At 41.8% G+C, this 19,964-nt stretch overlaps 1 protein-coding gene across 2 annotated transcripts; it reads left to right on the forward strand.

Annotated features, from left to right (window-relative positions):
• The first annotated feature begins 641 nt into the window (after nucleotides 1-641).
• On the forward strand, nucleotides 642-13,175 carry snx1a (sorting nexin 1a). Of its 2 annotated transcripts, none has more exons than XM_023984856.2 (15): nucleotides 642-861; nucleotides 4,475-5,342; nucleotides 6,020-6,156; nucleotides 7,194-7,257; nucleotides 7,745-7,788; nucleotides 7,891-8,032; nucleotides 8,282-8,360; nucleotides 8,604-8,679; nucleotides 9,099-9,212; nucleotides 9,435-9,528; nucleotides 9,713-9,918; nucleotides 11,328-11,471; nucleotides 12,006-12,086; nucleotides 12,180-12,251; nucleotides 12,545-13,175. In XM_023984856.2, exons 1-15 carry the CDS (start codon nucleotides 742-744, stop codon nucleotides 12,593-12,595), a joined length of 2,292 nt encoding a protein of 763 aa, XP_023840624.1. In that variant the 5' UTR covers nucleotides 642-741; the 3' UTR covers nucleotides 12,596-13,175. The 2 variants fall into 2 exon arrangements, with proteins under 2 accessions (XP_023840624.1, XP_023840625.1); XM_023984857.2 differs by lacking the exon at nucleotides 642-861 and adding an exon at nucleotides 4,019-4,255.
• The last annotated feature ends 6,789 nt before the right edge of the window (nucleotides 13,176-19,964 follow it).

Here is a 19,964-nt window from a genome sequence, read left to right on the forward strand (position 1 = left end):
ACCATCAATATAGCATTCAAATAGTTTTCCAGATTGTATTTTGGCGAATATTTTTCGCGGTGCGAATGTTGGGTCACGACTGAGACAACCTGGTTCAATTTAGGTACCAAGGCAAGACCAGTTGAGAACCACTGTTCTTTGTATTGTATTGGGCTCCCGAGTGGCGCAGCGGTCTAAGGCACTGCATCTCAGTGCAAGAGGCGTCACTACAGTCCCTGGTTTGATTCCAGGCAGTATCACAGGTTGTATCTGGTCATGATTGGGAGTCCCATATGGCTGCGCACAATTGGCCCAGCGTCGTCCGGGTTTGGCCAGGGTAGGCCTTCATTGTAAATAAGAATTTGTTTTTACCTGACTTGCCTAGTTAAATAAAGGTTAAAATTTGCGGTCTGAATTTGGTTGGACTTCAAAATAAAAGTGCTTATTTCAATACATTGACATTTTAATGAAATGCTAAATTAATAGCATAGCGATGACATTTGAAGAATACTCTTGCAGGAACACAAGGGGTGCTGGGGGTGGGGGCGTCCATGCAGGAACCAATGGGATACTCGAGGGGGGATGTTCATGAAGGAACCAATTGGATACTCGGTGATGGAGGCGTTCCTGCAGATGCAGGAATGCCCCGAATTGTAGGCTGCACTTGCACACTATTGTTTGTGCCGGTAGGTGGTGTTATTTTTTTCTGCCTCCCCTCAGTCTCAAAAGTTTTATATGATGCTGTCTGTCTGTTTGCGTTGAATGAAGATGGCGACCAGTTCAGAGCGTAGTCCCCCTCCCTTTCCCGAGGACCTGGAACCGGAGCCTGACGAAGTTGGAGACCAAGACAGTGATGACGGAGAAGACATTTTTCTTGGCGCAGTGAGTGTCTGTTGTTGATTTCATACTAACGTTATTATTTTGTCTAGACAACTCGGCACTCCCCGGGTTGTTATCCAAGTAGCTAGCTACTGTAGCTGCCAAACATTGCTAACAAGGGCCTGTGAAATCCATTGGGTTCATTGACACGAAGCTATTAGTTAGCTAACTAGCCGGATATGCATCTCTCCGGAGCAGCTAACGTTACCCCCGAGTATGGCGTGCCCTACCGTTAACGGTAACTTACTCATTCAGGTCCAAATACATGTTATTTTCAGAGGTAGACTGGCTCGGGCAGCCAAAACAGCCAAATACTCCATATAAACGTGAATTAATGTTCAATTGCGATACGGTTCTAGAAACATAAAGCCCTTTACTTTCAAGTCACATCAAAATAATTTCACAAATACTAAATATACACTATTTAAACCTGCTATTACAGTTGCAGCCAGAAGTATTTTTCAGTCACAACACGTTTCTGGCGGCCTTCCACACACAGGTAGGCGTTCGGAGCACGCTAGATAGACGACCACTTGTGCTAATTAGCGGTCTTCCCTAAACACGCGCTGTAACATGGAGATATGGCGGTGTGGGAACACTAGCCCTAACTCTATAAAGGTGTGTAGTAATTAAACTTTTTAGTTAAACATTATTTCTCGCTGATATGAAAGATGCGTTCCTTATGTTTGCAAAACCGTACCGTAATAAACGCAAGCTTTGTGGCTCTTACAAAAGTCCCCGGGGAAGCAGTACTGTACCTTGATCAATAGTAGGCAGGGCAAACCATTTTGGGGGATTTTCTGGTATATCATCAAAATAAACAGCACGTTTTTGGACTCATTCAGCGGTTTTTACCTGAGTACAATACCACAATAAATAATATTGAAAGTTCCATTTTATATTCCTTAAACTTACGTTGAAAATGCTGTCGCTGCGTCCGGTTGACAAGACCTAATGATAAATAACCCAATGTCAAAACATTTTTTAAAGTGTCCTAGTCCTTAACCATTTGCGCTTTGTTACGGGGGTCACCTAAACAGAAACGCAACATCGACAAAACAACCAATTATCACGTTGAAATCAATTGCACGAGAGATGAGGTTGCATGTCCTATTAAAACTATCACTGCTCAAAAAAACACTCGGAATTTGAAGAAGGTAGCGGAAGTGGATGCTGAGATCGAATCAAGCAGCGCGTCGAGCAAAGTTGGTGAATACGAATGTTCAGAATGGACAACAGTAGTATCGAAAACTGGAACAAAAAGGAAATTGTCTAAAATTGGAGTGGAGGATGCGTGTATGAATGATGATGAATCACTTCTTGTTGGGATGCGTTTGTTTAAGGATGCGTATGTGAGAGACCGGTTTGAGTTGTTGGAAATTGTGAAGTATGCAGTTAGGAAAAATGTAGTCTGTGACCAGGAGTGGTCTTGTTTTTGATGAATTGTATTTCTGTGAGGAAGATTGCAATGGGCCTCAAAGAATCCGGACAATAGAAATTGTGTTTTGAACTTTGGAGTAGAGCACCCTTCAAAGGAGTCATCTCAGTGGTGAGGACAAATGTTCAGGTTGAATACCTGAAGAGAATTCCTGGTGTGGTTGGTGCCCGTCGTCTGACCTGCTGGGTGAATGGAGAAAACAGAAGTCTGTCGGTCCTGTTGCTTTTTGATTAAGATCAAATACCTACTGTGAAGCTTGGTTATGTAAGACGCTGTAAGAGCTTTCCTCCCCAAACAACTTCAGTGTAAGAATTTATAAAGGATTTGGCCAAGTATGTGCAGATAGACACTGGGGCAGCAGGTAGCCTAGTGGTTAGTGTTGGGCCTGTAACCGTAAGGTTGCTGGATCGAATCCCCGAGCTGACAAGGTAAAAATCTGCCGTTCTGCCCCTGAACAAGGCCGTTTTAACCCACTGTTCCCCGGTAGGCCATCATTGTAAACAAGAATATGTTCTTAACTGACTTGCCCAGTTAAATGTATATATATAAAAATAAGACAATATTTATATTGAGCGTGTGTAGAAGGACCATGGCGTTGCAGTTGTGATGTCAGCACAAGAACTGTTCGTCAGCAGCTTCATGAAATGGGTTTCTATGGCCGAGCAGCCGCAAATCATCACGCGCACAGCCAATCGGTGGCTGGATTGGTGTAAAGCTTGGAGCAGTGGAAACGTGTTCTCTGGAGTGAGGAATCATGCTTCACCATCTGGCAGTCCAACGGATGAATATGGGTGTGGCGGATGCCAGGAGAATGCTACCTGCCCCAATGCATAGTGCCAACTGTAAAGTTTGGTGGAGGAGGAATAATGGTCTGGGGGTGTTTTTCATGGAAAGGGCCTTCCCCAAACTGTTGTCACAAAGGTAGAAACACAGAATCAACATTGTATGCTGTAGCGTTAATATTTCCTGTGACTGAAATTAAGTGACAGGAAGTCTTAACGCTACAACATACAATGACGATTCTGTGTTTTTAACTTTGTGGCAACAGTTTGGGGAAGGCCCTTGTTTCAGCAGGACAATGCCCCTGTTTACAAAGCGAGGTCCGTAAAGAAAGGGTTTGTCGAGATCGGTGTGGATGAACTTGACTGGCCTACACAGACCTCCACCCCATCGAACACCTTTGGGGTGAATTGGAACGCCGACTGCGAGCCAGGCCTAATCGCCTAACATTAGTGCCCGACCTCGCTAATGCTCTTGTTGCTGAATGGATGCAAATCCCCGCAGCAATGTTCCAATATTCTCAGAAGAGTGGAGGCTGCTATAGCAAAGGGGAATCAACTCCTTATTAATGCCCATGGTTTTTTAGAATAAGATGTTAGATGAGCACGTGCCTACTTACTTTATAGCTGCATTCTAAGTGCTGTGACCCCCCCCCCCCCCCCCCCCCCCCCCCTTGTAACCCAACCCATGATCTACACAACCCATGATGTGGATTTATCCTGACAGTAGAGTACTTTCCTGAAAAGCTTTGATTTTGGAGTGAACTGTCCCTACCTGCTCCAAAGCTCCCCTGTTTTAGATTCTTGTGCAAACTTTTCTAAAAACCTCTGTCGGTGAACCCAACAGCTTTGTCAGCTAAATTACTCACTCAGGGTGTAGGAGGGCAAGGCAAGTTTGAGTATAGGTCACACCCTGGAGTTTGCACATGTCAAGTGAACCTCATATTGCTGTAAAAGTACAGGAAGGGAGGCTAAAGCTCAGCCTCCAGTCATGTGAGTCTCAGATGTGGCCACATGCTCACTACCAGGAAGTTTTCCATAGATCCCAAGTTTGAATTCTTCAATCTGGCTTCTGAACGCAATCTTTGATTCCTGAAAAACATTGAATTCCTCCTCTTAGAAGTTGTGGTAGACATGTATTTATCTGTGTAGACCCGACAGACGTTTTGTGTTATTCCTGGTAAGTTCTCTATTTCTCCTGTGCAGTTAGACTCATTTTTATGTGGAATAGTTATTTGTATTTGTTTTAAATCTTTGACTCTTATGTAGTTTGGGTGGAATTCACATGGATGTTAAATCAATTGTAAAATGTGACAGAGACGCAAGTGTCTTTGCTGTTGCTGCTGCAACCTTGCTTATTTGCATGATTTGAGAAATGCTGTTCTTTCTTCATCTCCAGGATAACCCATTGGAGATAAAGATGGACCCTTCGCTGTCTGCAAGTGACATCGCAAGTTCAACCAAACCACTGAGTGAAGCATCTAGTCCTCCAGTGATGGACATCCTTAGTGAACCAGCAAGCGAGGCATCTAGTGCGCCAATGGTGGACCTCCTTATGGAACCAGCAAGCGAGGCATTTAGTGCTCCAATGATGAACCTCCTTATGGAACCAGCAAGCGAGGCATCTAGTGCTCCAATGGACCTCCTTATGGAACCAGCAAGCGAGGCATCTAGTGCTCCAATGGTGGACCTCCTTATGGAACCAGCAAGCGAGGCATCTAGTGCTCCGACGAATCTCCTTATGCAACCAGCAAGCAATGCATCTGGTGCTCCAATGGTTGACTTCCTTATGGAACCAGCAAGCGACGACCTAAAGGAGCCTCCCAAACCTGACATCGACCCATTGGCTGACATTATCAACGACACTCCACTCAGTGAAGTCAAAACACTGGTTGCTGCGATGCCCCAGGAGCCACCGAGTGACCTTTTTGACGATGAGCCCAGCGAACTTTTCGCTGAACCACGACAAAGTAACACTGCCAAGCAACAACAAACTAGCATCTTCGACGAACCTGATGAGGACCTCTTCAGCGACCCACTGGGTGAAGCCTCGAAGAAACCTCAGAATGATGTCTTCAAAGAAGCACTTGCACCAGTGGCCAAAGCTAGCAATGTCTGCGGGCCTCTGAGTGACAACTACAAAGAGGACCCCACTGATATATTCACTGAGGAGGCCATCACTACTCTCCCTAGTGCAGTCAGTACTGTTTCCGTCAACTCCAAGACCAACGGGGTCCACTCCGATGAGGAACCTGATATATTTGCAGGTAAGAATTTACAGATTATTAATCATATATTTCAAATGATACATTTTAACGTCCTATATTTGCTGAGGGCTTGAAACAAGCAGTGAAATGAACAAAAACGGTGTGTGTGCACGCCATTTGGGCTGATAAGGAAACTGCTGTCTCAGCGTTGTGCCGTTAGGAAGAGGAAAGCTGGAACAGGAGTGTCCTTTGCTGACACCTCACTCACATTAATAAACAGACAGAGTAGTACCTTCCTGGTGTTGATCATAAGGAATGTGGCCCCTCTCACGTGGACTCAAACACACTCACCTGACCAAAAGACGGGAGTGAAATATCAGTCAATCTTCAATTGATTCTCCCATTGGCTTTTCCACCACAATCTCAGAAAATATTGACTATGATTTAGTCTGGAAGAATAGTGCTGTTATCACTATTCCCTGACAGAGACGGTGCCTCTATTGTAGTCAGATCTTCCAGACCTTTGAGTGAGTTTGTGGCAACCAGCAGGTTCGCAGTGGTTCTCAGTGGTTCTACTGATGCAAAGAAAATAAACAGGTTTGGGGTAAATTGGAAATGTGGGAATTTACTCCAATTAACTTAAATTTGAAAAAGCGTGACTGTCTCCAATACCATTACATTTTAGTCTTACTACCCTCATTGCTCTTTCTCTCTTTTTTTCTGCTCCCCTCTTTCAGAAGCCACTGTAGAGCTGTCTCTGGACAGCCCTAGGAATGACAGAAAAAAGAAAGAGGCAGGCAAGCCCTCTGCCTCTGCCCCTGCTCCCTCAGTCTCAACAAGTGCTTCCAAACCGCAACCCAAGACCCTGGAGGAGGTAGAAATCCAATATGGATGGTGTTAAGAGATAGCTGGGAGGGGTTGAATGGAGCTGAAGGGTGGAACTAATAACAACAAGCTAACTAATTTAAAACATACCATGTCTGTAAAATATATATAGGTTCAGAACTTTTGTGAAAGAAATAGATTGTTGAGGTTAGAGGAAGGACATAAGTAAAAACAAACAAAATATAACTATTGTAAAATAGACTGTGCCCATAAAATGCATATAGTGTGTGTATATATAAATAAAAGCTGAAAGTAGAAGCTTAAGTTGTTGTTCACTAGTTTTCTCCAATTTGGGGACGGGTGGTAGGATTAGAAAGTAATCAAGGAAAATGTATTTACATGTGTGTATGTACAGTACCAGTTATAAGGAAATCAGTCATTTGCAATACATTTAATTAGGCCCTAATCTATGGATTTCACATGACTAGGAATACAGATATGCATCTGTTAGTAACAGGATAAAAAAATATAAAAAAGTAGGGATGTGGATCAGACAACCAGTCAGTATTTGGTGTGACCACCGTTTGCCTCATGCAGCGTAACACATCTCCTTCACATAGAGTTGATCAGGCTGTTGATTGTGGAATGTTGTCCCACTCCTCTAATAGCTGTGCAAAGTTGACATCTGTGGCATTGTTGTGATAAAACGGCATATTTTAGTGTCCTTATATTCTCCCCCAGCACAAGGTGCACCTGTGTAATGATCATGCTGTTTAATCAGCTTCTTGATATGCAACACCTGTCAGGTGGATTGATTATCTTGGCAAAGGAGAAATGCTCACTAACTAACAAATTTGTCCCTGAAATGTCTGGGATCTTTTATTTCAGCTCATGAAACATGGAACCAACACTTTTTTTTAAATATATATGTTGCATTTTATATTTGTGTTTAGTATAGTTCTTACTCTAAATTGTCTGGGTCCAACAATACAACATCACTATTTTGTATGTGAACTTGTTGTGAAAACATTTCAGATAATGGCAATTGACTGATTTGAATGACCATTTTGTCTCTACTATATGCAGTTGGAAGAGGAGGTTGAGGACAAATTTGAGCTGAATATCTCAATAACCAATCCAGAGAAAGTTGGTGAGTTTCACCGTTTTCTTCCTTTTGTGAAAATGACACCTATTATGCTGAACCCTGCATCAGTGTTGTCGTAAAAAAATAAACGGCTTCCTCTTTCTCTCAATGCCTGCTGCTTCTCTTTTCCTGGTTCCTCTCCTTCCTTTCTCTGAAGTGAGAGTGAAGGGCGTAGCCAGCAATAGAGCTGTAGATCTGATTGGTTCTTCCTGTCAACTGCTTTTCTAAAGACTGACATTTTCTAGTTCTTTCATGGTAAAGATATTGTAATTTTCAGTGGATGTCCTCCAGTACAGTATAAAGTATACCCTTCTGTTACTCTGCTTATGATCGCTACCAAACTACCCATATCAATGTAATACGTGGAGGTCATATTTTTTAAAACAAAAGTAACATGCAACGATAAAAGGGGTCAAACCAAGAAGTTTAAAACTGATGTTGGTTTTACCCCTTAGAATATTTGTCCAGTTAATAATTGTCTTTCATTCTACAGGGGATGGCATGAACGCTTACATGGCCTACAAAGTCTCCACACAGGTAATATCAATGTAACATTTTCTAAACATTTAGCCTTTTCCAGTTCAGTGTCTTCTTTACCCCTTAGCTAACACTTTGCATCTCCACTCCTCTCTCTTTTAGACCACACTGCCCATGTTCCGCAGTAAGACGTTCACAGTGCGCCGGCGTTTCAGTGACTTCTTAGGCCTCTACGAGAAGCTCTCGGATAAACACACGCTGAACGGCTACATTGTGCCCCCGCCGCCTGAGAAGAGCATTATGGGTAATCTATAGTATACGCATAATTGGATACCTTGAGTTAATGTCGCTTTAGGCAGCAAATCATTCATAGTTTCTCAATGGGAGTCATGCATTTTCCACTAATACCTAAATGATAACAGTAGCTACAGGGGGCGGGACTTGCCAAAGGATCAATTTTGGTTCGTGGGTCTTTGACCTATTGATGTGTTTGTCCTGGTTTTGACCATTGTATGTGTGTTTTAGCCTAATTGATTTGTCATGTTTCGGACAGGAATGACTAAAGTCAAAGTGGGAAAAGAGGACAACTCGTCGGCTGAGTTTGTGGAGAGGAGGCGGGCGGCTCTGGAGAGGTACCGAATAGGCTTTCCTCTTGAGGTTTCCTGTATTGGCAAAACGGTGATGGGTAGCAGTAGACTTGGAACCGTGATAGTATAACTTGCAGATGAGCACATTTTAATGAGCCATTGCATAGGGACTTGGTTTGTCATGGTAGTATGCAAAAAGTTGGGAGGTCAATAAGAAGTTCGGACTAAATGGCTCCAATTTAATTGTCGTGAAATGTTTTGATTTGTTTGGTTTTGTCATCCCAAAAGGTATCTGCAGAGAGTGGTGTTCCACCCATCGCTGCTACAAGACCCTGATGTCAGAGAATTCTTGGAGAGAGACGATGTAAGCTCGGCTTGTGTGCGTGCACCACCCTCACACAAAGATACTGTCTGTTTATCCACACACAAGAGGTGCTTGCACTGCACATGCCCCATTTAATGTCTCAGGACCCTGCTGTCCCATTTTCTGTTAAATGCTTGACAGGCTTTCTGTTACATTTTCACACGCTAAGTGATATATATTATCCCAAATTGTTCAGACTTGTCATCCATGTGTGCAAGTGCATCAGGGTTGGTGTCTGATTCAAGAATTTCAGAGCGCCGTCCATTTTCAATTCGGATTTTTCCATACGTGAATTTGCAGCCATTTCAATTGACTGCCTGAATTGACAACAAGAGACCTGACTGCAAAGCATTTTGCTACGTTGTGCACTAATGAATGCGACCCTGATGTGACTCTTAGGGTGTGTGTGTGTATTGTAGATGCCCAGGGCTCACAACACCCAGGCTCTGAGCGGCGCCGGCTTCCTGAAGATGATCAACAGGGCTACAGACTCCATCAGCAAGATGACCATCAAAATGAACGAGTCGGACGTGGTGAGTCTCCCTCCACTGACACAGTCTCCATTTGACTGGGTGTGTTCGTTTTACCTCGCCTGTAGCCCCAGTGGCGGAGTGTGCTTATTTTAAAGTGAAATCTCCACCCATCCAGGCGAATGGACCCAGCGTCACTAAAACGAATGCACCCACTATCTTGCATAATAGATACAACCGTTGCGGCTCTAATGTGTGGTTGCCTGTGTCATGCTGTGTTACCAGTGGTTCGAGGAGAAACTGCAGGAAGTGGAGGCTGAGGACCAGCAGCTGAGGAAGCTCCACATCATGGTGGACTCTCTGGTCGGACACAGGAAAGGTACGGTACAATGGAATATAAGTGTTTTATCGGACAGACTCAGACGGACACAAGGCTATAAGCAGTGCATGGCCACCTATTGTGTGTGGAAAATATGTCTTCTTGCTGTCCCTTTTTCCCACCAAACTACACACAATAGGCTTTAAGCGGCACATGCTTAACTCCCCCGCTCTACTTCCCCCAGAGTTGTCGGTAAACACGGGGGGCTTTGCCAAGAGCGTGGCGATGCTGGGCAGCTCGGAGGACAACACGGCCCTGTCCAGAGCCCTCTCCCAGCTTGCCGAGGTGGAGGACAAGATGGAGCAGCTGCACCAAGAGCAGGCAGCCAGCGACTCGTTCTGCTTCGCCGAGCTGCTCGCCGACTACATCCGCCTGCTGGGATCCGTCCGGGTACCTACAGAGAGTCAATGGCATAACAAAGGCTGTGTCTGAAAATGTTAAAAGCTGTTAAATCCTTGTTTCCTCGTCCTTTTTTCCTCCAGTTCTTTCCCCTTTCTCAAAGCACATTGGAGGTAAGGGCACTTTGAGAGTGAAGTATTAAGGAAACAAGGACTGAGGAAGCGATTTGACTATGACTAAGGCTGTTGCGGTGACCGTATTACCACGACACCCGCAGTCGTGACATGACCGCAGTAAAATTCCATGTGACTGTGGAGTCACGGTAATCTCCTCTTATGAACTCTGGACATGTTGGTAGTACCCATCTTGCTAATGACCATCAGGTCCTAATGACCTGGTACTCTTTGCTCTATTGTCCCTCTAACCACTCTGACATCAATGCAAATGCAATCGAAAATAACATAACACTATCATCAAAACATGATTTCGAAACTTACCTCACTGATGTTTAACAGCAGGTTGAAACGGTGTAAAACATGGTCATTGTGGATGTTTCAAAGCCTAACAACAGAGCCTAACAAACAAATGACATATTAGTAAAGATTAAATTGAGAATAGTCTGATGGGTGAAAATATGATCACGGTGGCTAGGAAAAACTCCCTAGAAAGGCCAAAACCTAGAGGAACCAGGCTATGAGGGGTGGGCCAGTCCTCTTCTGGCTGTGCCGGGTGGAGATTACAACAGAACATGGCCAAGATGTTCAATAATTAACCCACATGGTCAAATAATAATAATCACAGTAGTTGTCGAGGGTGCAACAGGTCAGCACCTCAGTAAATGTCAGTTGGCTTTTCATAGCCGATCATTCAGAGTATCTCTACCGCTCCTGCTGTCTGCTGTCTGATTGGCTGGGCCTGGCTCCCCAGTGCCCAGTTATGGGAAATCCGTAGATTAGGGCTTATTGAAGTTATTTAAATTGACTTCCTTTATTAACTGTAACTTAGCAAAATCTTTGAAATTGTTGCGTGTTGCGATTTATATTTTTGTTCCATATACAATAATGGCACAGGACTTTAAGCATTTCTTAACAGACCCATAGTCAGATTACATACAGTAGGCTAACTCATTCTATTCTTCTGAAATACATTCTCTTCGTGTTTCTTTAGACCTGACTAAAATAAACATTTTATGGTGTATATTACTTTTTTAAATGTAGATGTTCCAAAGGCATGTAGGCCTGTATGTGTGGAGGCCTGGTGAAGCTAAACGTGCTTGTTAATTAATGGTCAATTACCGTGAAACCGTCAGTCTTTTGCATGACAATAACTTGGCTGACAAAATGTAATGACTGCCACAGCCCTAATAAGAGTAACGTTTTCAGATGCAGCTATAGGCAACACACCATAATAACTGTCACCCTGAGATGAGACCGTTAAACGGTGTGCGTTTCTGTCCTAAGGCCTCCTTTGACCAGCGGATGAAGTCGTGGCAGCGCTGGCAGGATGCTCAGAACATGCTGCAGAAAAAGAGGGAGACAGAGGCCAAGCTGCTGTGGGCCAACAAGCCTGACAAGCTGCAGCAGGCCAAGGATGACATCACTGAGGTAGAGCGCTGCCCGACACCTTCTGTCTCTCAGGGTTGTGTTCATCAGGCACCAAATGGAAGAAAACAAATTGAAAAGGGAGGGAATATATATACATTTTTTTTTTTTCGAAAAGTCTAATTGGATTTTTCGTCGTAAAGCATTTTCTGAATCGTGCCCTAATGTCTCAGACTTAAACACATGGTCAGGAAGTTCTGTCCCCTGTTGCAACCAGACCAAGTACATACAAAAATCACGTGACACGAAAGTCACTGTTTGACTAATGCCAATAAAATGCACCTGTTCCTTTTACTTTCAGTCCTCCAAAAATGGCATCACTTTTTACCAGAAATTAAACTTGCAGATTGTGCCTTTCACCCATTGCCCACCACTAGAATGTTTCTTAACATTTGATCCTTTAAATCCACTGTGTATACTGGATTTGACTCCAACTGTACACATTAGCATACAAACCAAATGGTAACCTAAAGGGAAGTAAATGTGCATTGCTTACATACCAACTGTGCCTCCTTTCTCAACTCCTCTCTTTCCTAGTGGGAGGCCAAGGTGACTCAGTATGAGAGAGACTTTGACAGAGTGTCTGCTACAGTTCGCAAGGAGGTGCTCAGGTTTGAGGTAAAACATTTTTATTCTGCGGGGGGGTTAGGTGCTGGATAAGATGGAGAGAATATAAAAACAATTATTACTTGTGTAATTTTTTTCTAACAGAAAGAGAAGGCCCGCGATTTCAAAAAACAGATCATCAAATACCTGGAGTCTCTGCTACAGTCGCAGCAACAGGTAATAGTTTCTGCGCATTGGAGTAAACCTGGGCCTGTGTTCATAGTGTCTCAGAACATGACTGCTGATCTTGGATACATTTAGCCCTTTCATATGGACAGGGGTATTTTATCCTATTTAAGCACATACTGAGACATGTTTTGAATATGGACCCTGCTAAATAAAGACTGGGTCAGATGCATTACATAACGCATGAGTTATTTGGTATAAGAAGGCAGTTTCCAATGGCAAGAATATCTGAATTGTTTTGGGAACATCAGTGACAATGTTCTTGTACTTCTCCCTCTTTTTAGCTGATAAAGTACTGGGAGGCATTCTTGCCAGAGGCAAAAGCAATTGCGTGATGGAGTCCGCCAGCCAATGGAAAGAAAGAAGAGGAGGCTGCCTTTTTTATACACTTTACCTCTCTCCTATAAACCAAGAAAATAACCAGAGAGTGCGCTGCAAAGGGAAATTTGATTCGTTTTTTAAAATCATCCTAAACCTATAGCGCTTCATTCTAACTGTTGTATTAATAATTGTATATTTTCATTTAACCTTCCACATATATTTTCTAAATGGTGAAAACAAACTTTAGCTCTTTTGTGATGGTATGGATGTGTGTGAGGGCTGGGTGTCCTACTTGCGTATGCAATGTTAATGATTCCATTAGTTTCCACTTCAGAGCAGGAGAAATCATTGTTCTCAGTGCAACATCCTTATATTAACAATAGGAGATTTTTAGACATTAGCATTGTTAATAATTCACAACAGAGTGCCCATCACACAAAACATGACACACTAGGCAGAGTTTCTGGGGCTTTCAAGGGGACCTAGTTGAATTAAATGCCCAATTCCAAATCAAACACCAGCACCCTACTCCCCATGCACTTCTTAAAAATCAAGATAAAGGATTGGGTAGAAGTAAGCAATAATAACACAGAACATCCACCCAGTCTTCCAAAAGGCTTGGTGTTATTACTACATTGCTATATTGTGGCTGGGGGTCCATTTGGAATTGAGTCAAAGACACACGTGGAGCCACATTCAGCCTGTATAATTTGGGAGGATCTTGAGATGTTTACATTTCTAAATTTTGAATCAAACTTTTTTTTGTATTATTATACATGATCGGTTCAATCACTGTGGACATGACATCAACCCTCCAAAATAAAAGTCAAGAAAATAAGAACCATGGTTGATTGTGTGAAAAATAATGTAAAAAGTTGAAACCACGTCAGTAACTGTTAAAAGTACTGCTGGTCCACATGGAAAACGTGTTAATTTCAATGGAAGCTGTCTTTATATAACAGTTATTGCAGATTGTGATTAATTTGGATGAATGGCATCGGATTTGGGGGGAAATGAAACTGTTTCAGGGAAATACTCCTACATCCAAAAGGGCAATCAAATCTTCTCAACATGCATTGTAGTTTTCACTTTGCATGAGGAACCGCATCCATTAAAAATGTTCAACTACCTGTAATCTTTGTGGAACAGAGTTGTTGCAGGTTGTTACTTTCCCAGAATAAAAGGTAGTGGGTCTTTAATTCAGTAGACTAGCTAGTAATACAATTGGGTTGGTCATTCTGATTGAGTGAAACTTCCTGGACCTTGTGCAACCAGTTGATCATGATTTATTGGCTCAGATTAGAGCCATGTGTAGGCTATATACATATGACTAAGTCTATTTTTCAGTGCTTATCAATTAGTCTAAGAACATGGTCCTCAAGATGCTTGCGTCAAACAACACCTGTTAAGATTAAAGATGCACAAATCATAATTGTAGTAGTCAAGAGAAACAAGCAAGACTCAATGTATGGGATTTTGGGATGTAAACCATAGCTAAATTAATTTCAACCTGGAGGATGCTAGAGACTGGTTGTTTAGCAACAAAATGACGCGTGCGCAGCTATGGTGCAAAACAGATGGGGTTGGCTTAGATTGTTGACATGTAAACTTTATTTCGTCTTCAATGTTTATTGAAAACGAATACATTTGCACGATGAGCACTCAAATACATTGTTAGTTGTTGGTTAGCTATCTAGCATATACGTAACGTCAAAATACCTCAAGACATGGTATCAAGAACAAGATGAAACGAGTCTCCACAAGCCCCATTAGAAGCGTGCGCATCGTTTGTGACGTTGTCAGCTAACCCTTCTATAGTGCAATTCAAATGCTTCTCCTAACTTGTTGGGATGCATTTTATTTTAGAGCATACAATATACTGAGAGTTTTCTTTTATATGTGTTTATGTAAACCATAGGCCAATACACAGATCACGTTTCTTCCATCGTTGTATTACCACTAAGAGAGACACAGATCATTGGTTAAGGCAGAAATAAATAAATGTTATACTTTTACATATAAGGCGGCTAATTTCCAACACACTCAATGCTGCTGTCAAATAAATTATCATGTTATGACAGCCCTATTAATCGATCCCACTTCTAACATACATTTCTCTATTTTGGATTAGCAAGTTTTTTTTTGTTTTTTTTTCTTAAACTCAATTGCGGTAATGGCTACACAACAGATTATACCTAAGGGGGACGTTTAATTCTAGTTGGCAGCTCAGACACCAGAGGTTTTTTAACTGCAGTAAATCATGGGAAATAAAGTTGTTTGAAGAAAAAAAAGGCGTCAAATTACCCGTTATTTATATGCCCCCTCCATGTGCAATACTAATAAAGGGCTACTGTATTCTGGGAGTTCTCTTCATCAAATAATTTCTGGGTAACAATTATGTACCTTGCTGTGATTGCTTTTGACCATTTTAATTTAAAACAATTTCTGAAGCAAGCATTTTCCTAGGACTGTCTGGAAGTGGTCTGAGTAGCTGTTATTGGCAGAGATGTTTGGAACTCTTATTGGTGTAACTAATTTAGCACATGGTGATGTCTTCAGGCAGGCCAAAAGCTCCATCCAAGTTTTCAAACAGCTCTTACATTAAAAAGGCATTTTCACAGTATTATTCCAACCTCTGAGTGTACAGAACATTAGAAACACCTTCCTAATATTGACCACTTTTGTCCTCAACACAGCCACAAATCTCCGGGGCATGGACTCTACAAGGTGTCGAAAGCGTTCCACAGGGATGCTGGTCCATGTTGACTCCGATGCTCCCCACAGTCGTGCCACGTTGGCTGGATGTCCTTTGGGTGGTGGACCATTGTTGACTAACACACAGGAAACTGTTGTGTGTGGAAAAACACAGCAGCGTTTCAGTTCTTGACACCAGTGTGCCTGGCCCCTACTACATTACCTCGTTCAAAGGCACTTAAATCTTGTGTCTTGCCCATTTACCCTCTGAATGGCACACATACACAATCCATGTCTCAAGGCTTAAAAGTATATTTTTAACCTGTTTCCTCCAGTTCATCTACACTGATTGGTGTGGATTTAATGGGTGACATCAATGTTTAATAGCGGTTGGCATCCAATATGTTGCATTACTGCCCCCAACTGGAATATAATATAAATCCATTATACTTTGATACAATTTTTTTTGTGAAAAACCCCCACTACCCCATTTCACTACTTTGACCTTATCTGCTCCTGCACCATGCCAACGGCCTGGGAGGACGGGACACCACTGCTCAACACACCCTGTAAATCTTCTGAAGTCAAATGTACTTCTCTGCAGCTGCCAACATCTATTTTCAGTGATTTCTGCAGTACAGTTGAGAACCATTGCTATGAATGCTAAGAAGCCAACGTTACTGAAGTATATATCACTCATTGGCCTATCCCTCTGTGCTGGCACAGATCTACTACTCACAGGGATCCTCTCAGGATCCCTCACCCTTGACCCATCCTCCTCTACTTTCTTCACTGCCTCAGCATACGACAACTTCTGCACTACTCTGGCCACTTCAACCTGCCTCTTTCGCACCAGACACTTCTGATTCCCAGCAAAATGGACACCCCCTACAGTTGGCACACACAACTTTATCCATCGAAACTACACAATCCTCTGTCCTATGCCCTCCTGAACACTTCCCACAACTTGGAATCTCCCTCCTACACACTGCTGCAACCTGTCCATAAATGTTGCACCTGAGACACTGCTGTGGATTCAGCAGAAAAGCTCTAACAGACACTGATATATTCTAACATGACTTTATTGGAAAAAGACACTGACTCAAAACGACTGACTGTGACTCGTTTCACCACGCTCACCACCGGGTCTGCGTTGCATCAAACAGCAGGCGTCACGAACGCCAAACTTCAAATTCAATTGCTCCACCTCCACAATTAACACTACACCAGAAATCAATCACTCCTTTCAGTAGTGCCCTATTCCTAAGCGCAAAACAAGAAACAGATGTTGACCAATGCTCCATCTGGGCAGAAAAAAACAAACATATCACAAGACCACTACAGGTTACCTTCACTGATTCAACTGCACCCAACTCCTTTCCCACCCACCCTGAAACCACAAATGGATCCACTTTCTCCACTTTTAACCTGTTAGGGGATGTGTATAAAGCTATTATATTGCCCTCGGGCTCACACATCCTACTCCGACTAGTAGGGAACTGATCCTTGGTTTGAAGCCCTCACACTTTCACTGTTGCTTATGTTTTTAGTCACATTTCTTTTATAAGCTCCTCCTTAGTCTCAATGTCCTTTGCTTTTAGGTTGAATTGCTTAAACTAGACTTACTGTAGGAGTAGTTTTGTTGACGTCAGTCTATCTTTGCAACTCATCTGCCAACATCACATTAGGGTTAGGATTATGCACATACAGAAACCCCTGAGGTTATTGACTGAGCAGCCCAAGCTAGCTGACTATTCAGGTGGAGAAATACCTTTCCCCCAACTTTCCCTTTACTCACTTCAGGTCAAGTCTAAACAAGGCCTTGGTAGGCAGTATGTCTTACAAAAGCTGAGGGTAAATTATTTCCCAACAACGACTTGTGGGTTTATAGTCCAAGTTCTAAACTGTAAATCTTTTTACGGGAACCTTGCCTTGTTTATCTTTAACTTAATTTATTTTTACAGCCACTGTCACCTCAAGGACATAACTTTTCTCAGAACTCTGGTGAAATAAAGCCTTTTAGAAGATATTATTTTAATTAGTGTGTGTGTGTGTTCAGAGGCTCCAAACAGATCAGATTGTCCATTATACAAAGCCCGGCCTCACATGGCCAATGACCACATAGCTGAGACTAACTTTCTTTTTGTGCTGTTTTTTTAGTTTGCTGATGCTGTGACTTCTACTGCAGTAGTTGTGTGCGTACAGCTAATGTTATCTTTGTTCCTACTATACTCTAGCCTTCTGTTTTTTTCTGGTTAACCAAGTGTATAGCGCAGCACAATGCCCTGTTCCTCAGAGTTGCTTATGTGAGCATTATTTCCTGCTTGGATTGAATAAGCCCAAGTCAGCAGAGGAATACATGAATGAGGAAGTCACAGGATATCATGTCACACCATGTGATTCTCATTTATCATTTTATATACATAGAAAATTATGTAATTGGACTTGTGTAAACATGCAAATTCGTGTTTGGTCAGGTAACCATGTTTGGCGAGGGGGAGTTTTTTTTTAATATCCACAATCCTCAATAATAAGTATATTGTTTCACATTAGAAAGTGTGTGTGTGTGTGTGTGTGTGTGTAGCCTATGAAATGACTTTGGGAAGATAAGGTTCTACCTGTGCAATATAGTTTTCAGATCTCAGAACTGATTTGTAGTGAATTTCTCTTTAATAAGCCATTAAGGTCTTAAAGGTACCTAAAGTGCAGAGTATCAAAATCCTGAGACATTTGTAAATTCGTTTTTTTTTAGGGGGGTGCAATCGCAGATAGAACCTTATGGCTCTGAAATGTCAATCTGGGTCCAGCCATGAGGTTCTATCTGACACTTCTGAATTAGACATGTTCCGTTAAGAAAACTGTAGCTATTTGAATACATACATGATAGAATAACACTATTTTACCAATATAAGAGTCAGAACACATAATCCAATACATTAAGAAATTAAGAATAATTACTGTCATCCCTGAACAACGATCCAACATCATACACTAAGATTTTTGACAGTGTAGTTTTTTAAACTTGCCTTCCATTATTGCTGACTAGACTGGATTTTCCACTAGTTACTACAGCCACAAAGTCAACATTGGCTGTATGGTAAAAATTCATGAAAAAAAAATGTGCTATTTGGTCTTAATTTAAGATTAGGGTTAGGTATTATCAGTATGGTTAAGGTTAGGTTTAAAATCACAATTTAAAGCTGCAATATTTAACTTTTTGGGAAACAATTCACTTAAATGTGTTTTATGTCTTTCATTGAACGCAAGTCTAAGAAGAGGTAGATCTGTTCTATGTGCACTATTTCTATACTTCCCGTTCTTTCAGTTTTGTTTTTGCATTTTTTACTTTCGTTTTTTTACACCAGCTTCAAACAGCTGAAAATACAATATTTTGGGGTTATGGAAAATATGTTTCATAGCGGTTTAGATGGTACAATGATTCTCTACACTTTACTTGCTTGTTTTGTAACAAACTGAAATGAGGTGAACTATTAGAATTTTAGCAACCTGGAAATGGCTGAGGGATTTCTGCATAGTGCATCTATAAGAAAATTAATTGTAGACATAGGCAGGGTTTATGACTTTGTGGAAGTGATGACCGACTAGCCTAGACCATAGAGCACCACAATGGAGGTGTCATAACCATAAAACCTTGCGGTCAAAGAGGGAAATGGCTCCAATCGTTTTTTCACCATTCATTTTTCCCTTAGGGGATTTTAGAAACACTTAAAATAACGTCTGTGTTTCGTGTAGGCTTGACATTTTGCTAACCATGTAAATCTCTCGGACAAGGAGACTTATCAATATATTTGGCTCTATTTATGCTCAGATTAGAAAATGCTAATTAGCATCAACGTAGACATCATGCAAGACTACAAATCCCTGCAAACTCCTGAGCGTCATCGCTTTCTGACACCTATGCTAACTTGCACAAGACAGTTCACAGAATTGTCCACTTAAAGAAATGTAGCCATTTTGTTCATTACTACATTTAGCTAACATTAGATAGTTAATCCAGAGATTCTTGCCTTTGCCTCGATTCGGCAGTCTCATCCAGATCATCATCATGGCATTATTAGTTCTTTATGATAGCCAAATTAGCATTTAATTTCGGGGGGGGGGTAAATATTGGTGAATATATTATTAAAAGTCACTTTGTCCTAGAGTGATTTACATGGTTATCAAAACGTAATTCCAGGGTAAGCCTACACAAAACACAACCCTTATTTGAAGTGTTTCTAAAAATCCCCTATGGGGAAAAATGAATGGTAGGAAAACTATTGGAACCATTTCCTTGTTTGACCGCTAGGTTTTATGGGTATTATGACTCATACTGTAGTACTCTATTGGCAAAGACGTGTTCTGTTTGGTCCATCTGTAATTGTTTTGGCTGGTGATTGGATTGCAGATATAACCTTATAGTCATATAGTGCCATGTTCAAATGGGTTTATGCAGATAGAACTTTATAGTTAAAAAAATGTATTTTTGAAATCTAACTTCACAGACAGATGAAGAACCATCTAAACATCAATTATGTGACCAACTCATTTATTTATTTATTTATTCCAAATAGAACCTCATAGTCCGAAGCTTTCATTATTGTCTTTCTACAAAGGCAGAATAGCCCTACCTCAGCAAGAGACGAAGCTATATGTAATCTGTCAAACCAGTTATTCCCGCACACCATG

This window comes from Salvelinus sp. IW2-2015, linkage group LG4q.1:29 (genome assembly GCF_002910315.2).
Source record: "Salvelinus sp. IW2-2015 linkage group LG4q.1:29, ASM291031v2, whole genome shotgun sequence".
NCBI lineage: Eukaryota > Metazoa > Chordata > Actinopteri > Salmoniformes > Salmonidae > Salvelinus > Salvelinus sp. IW2-2015.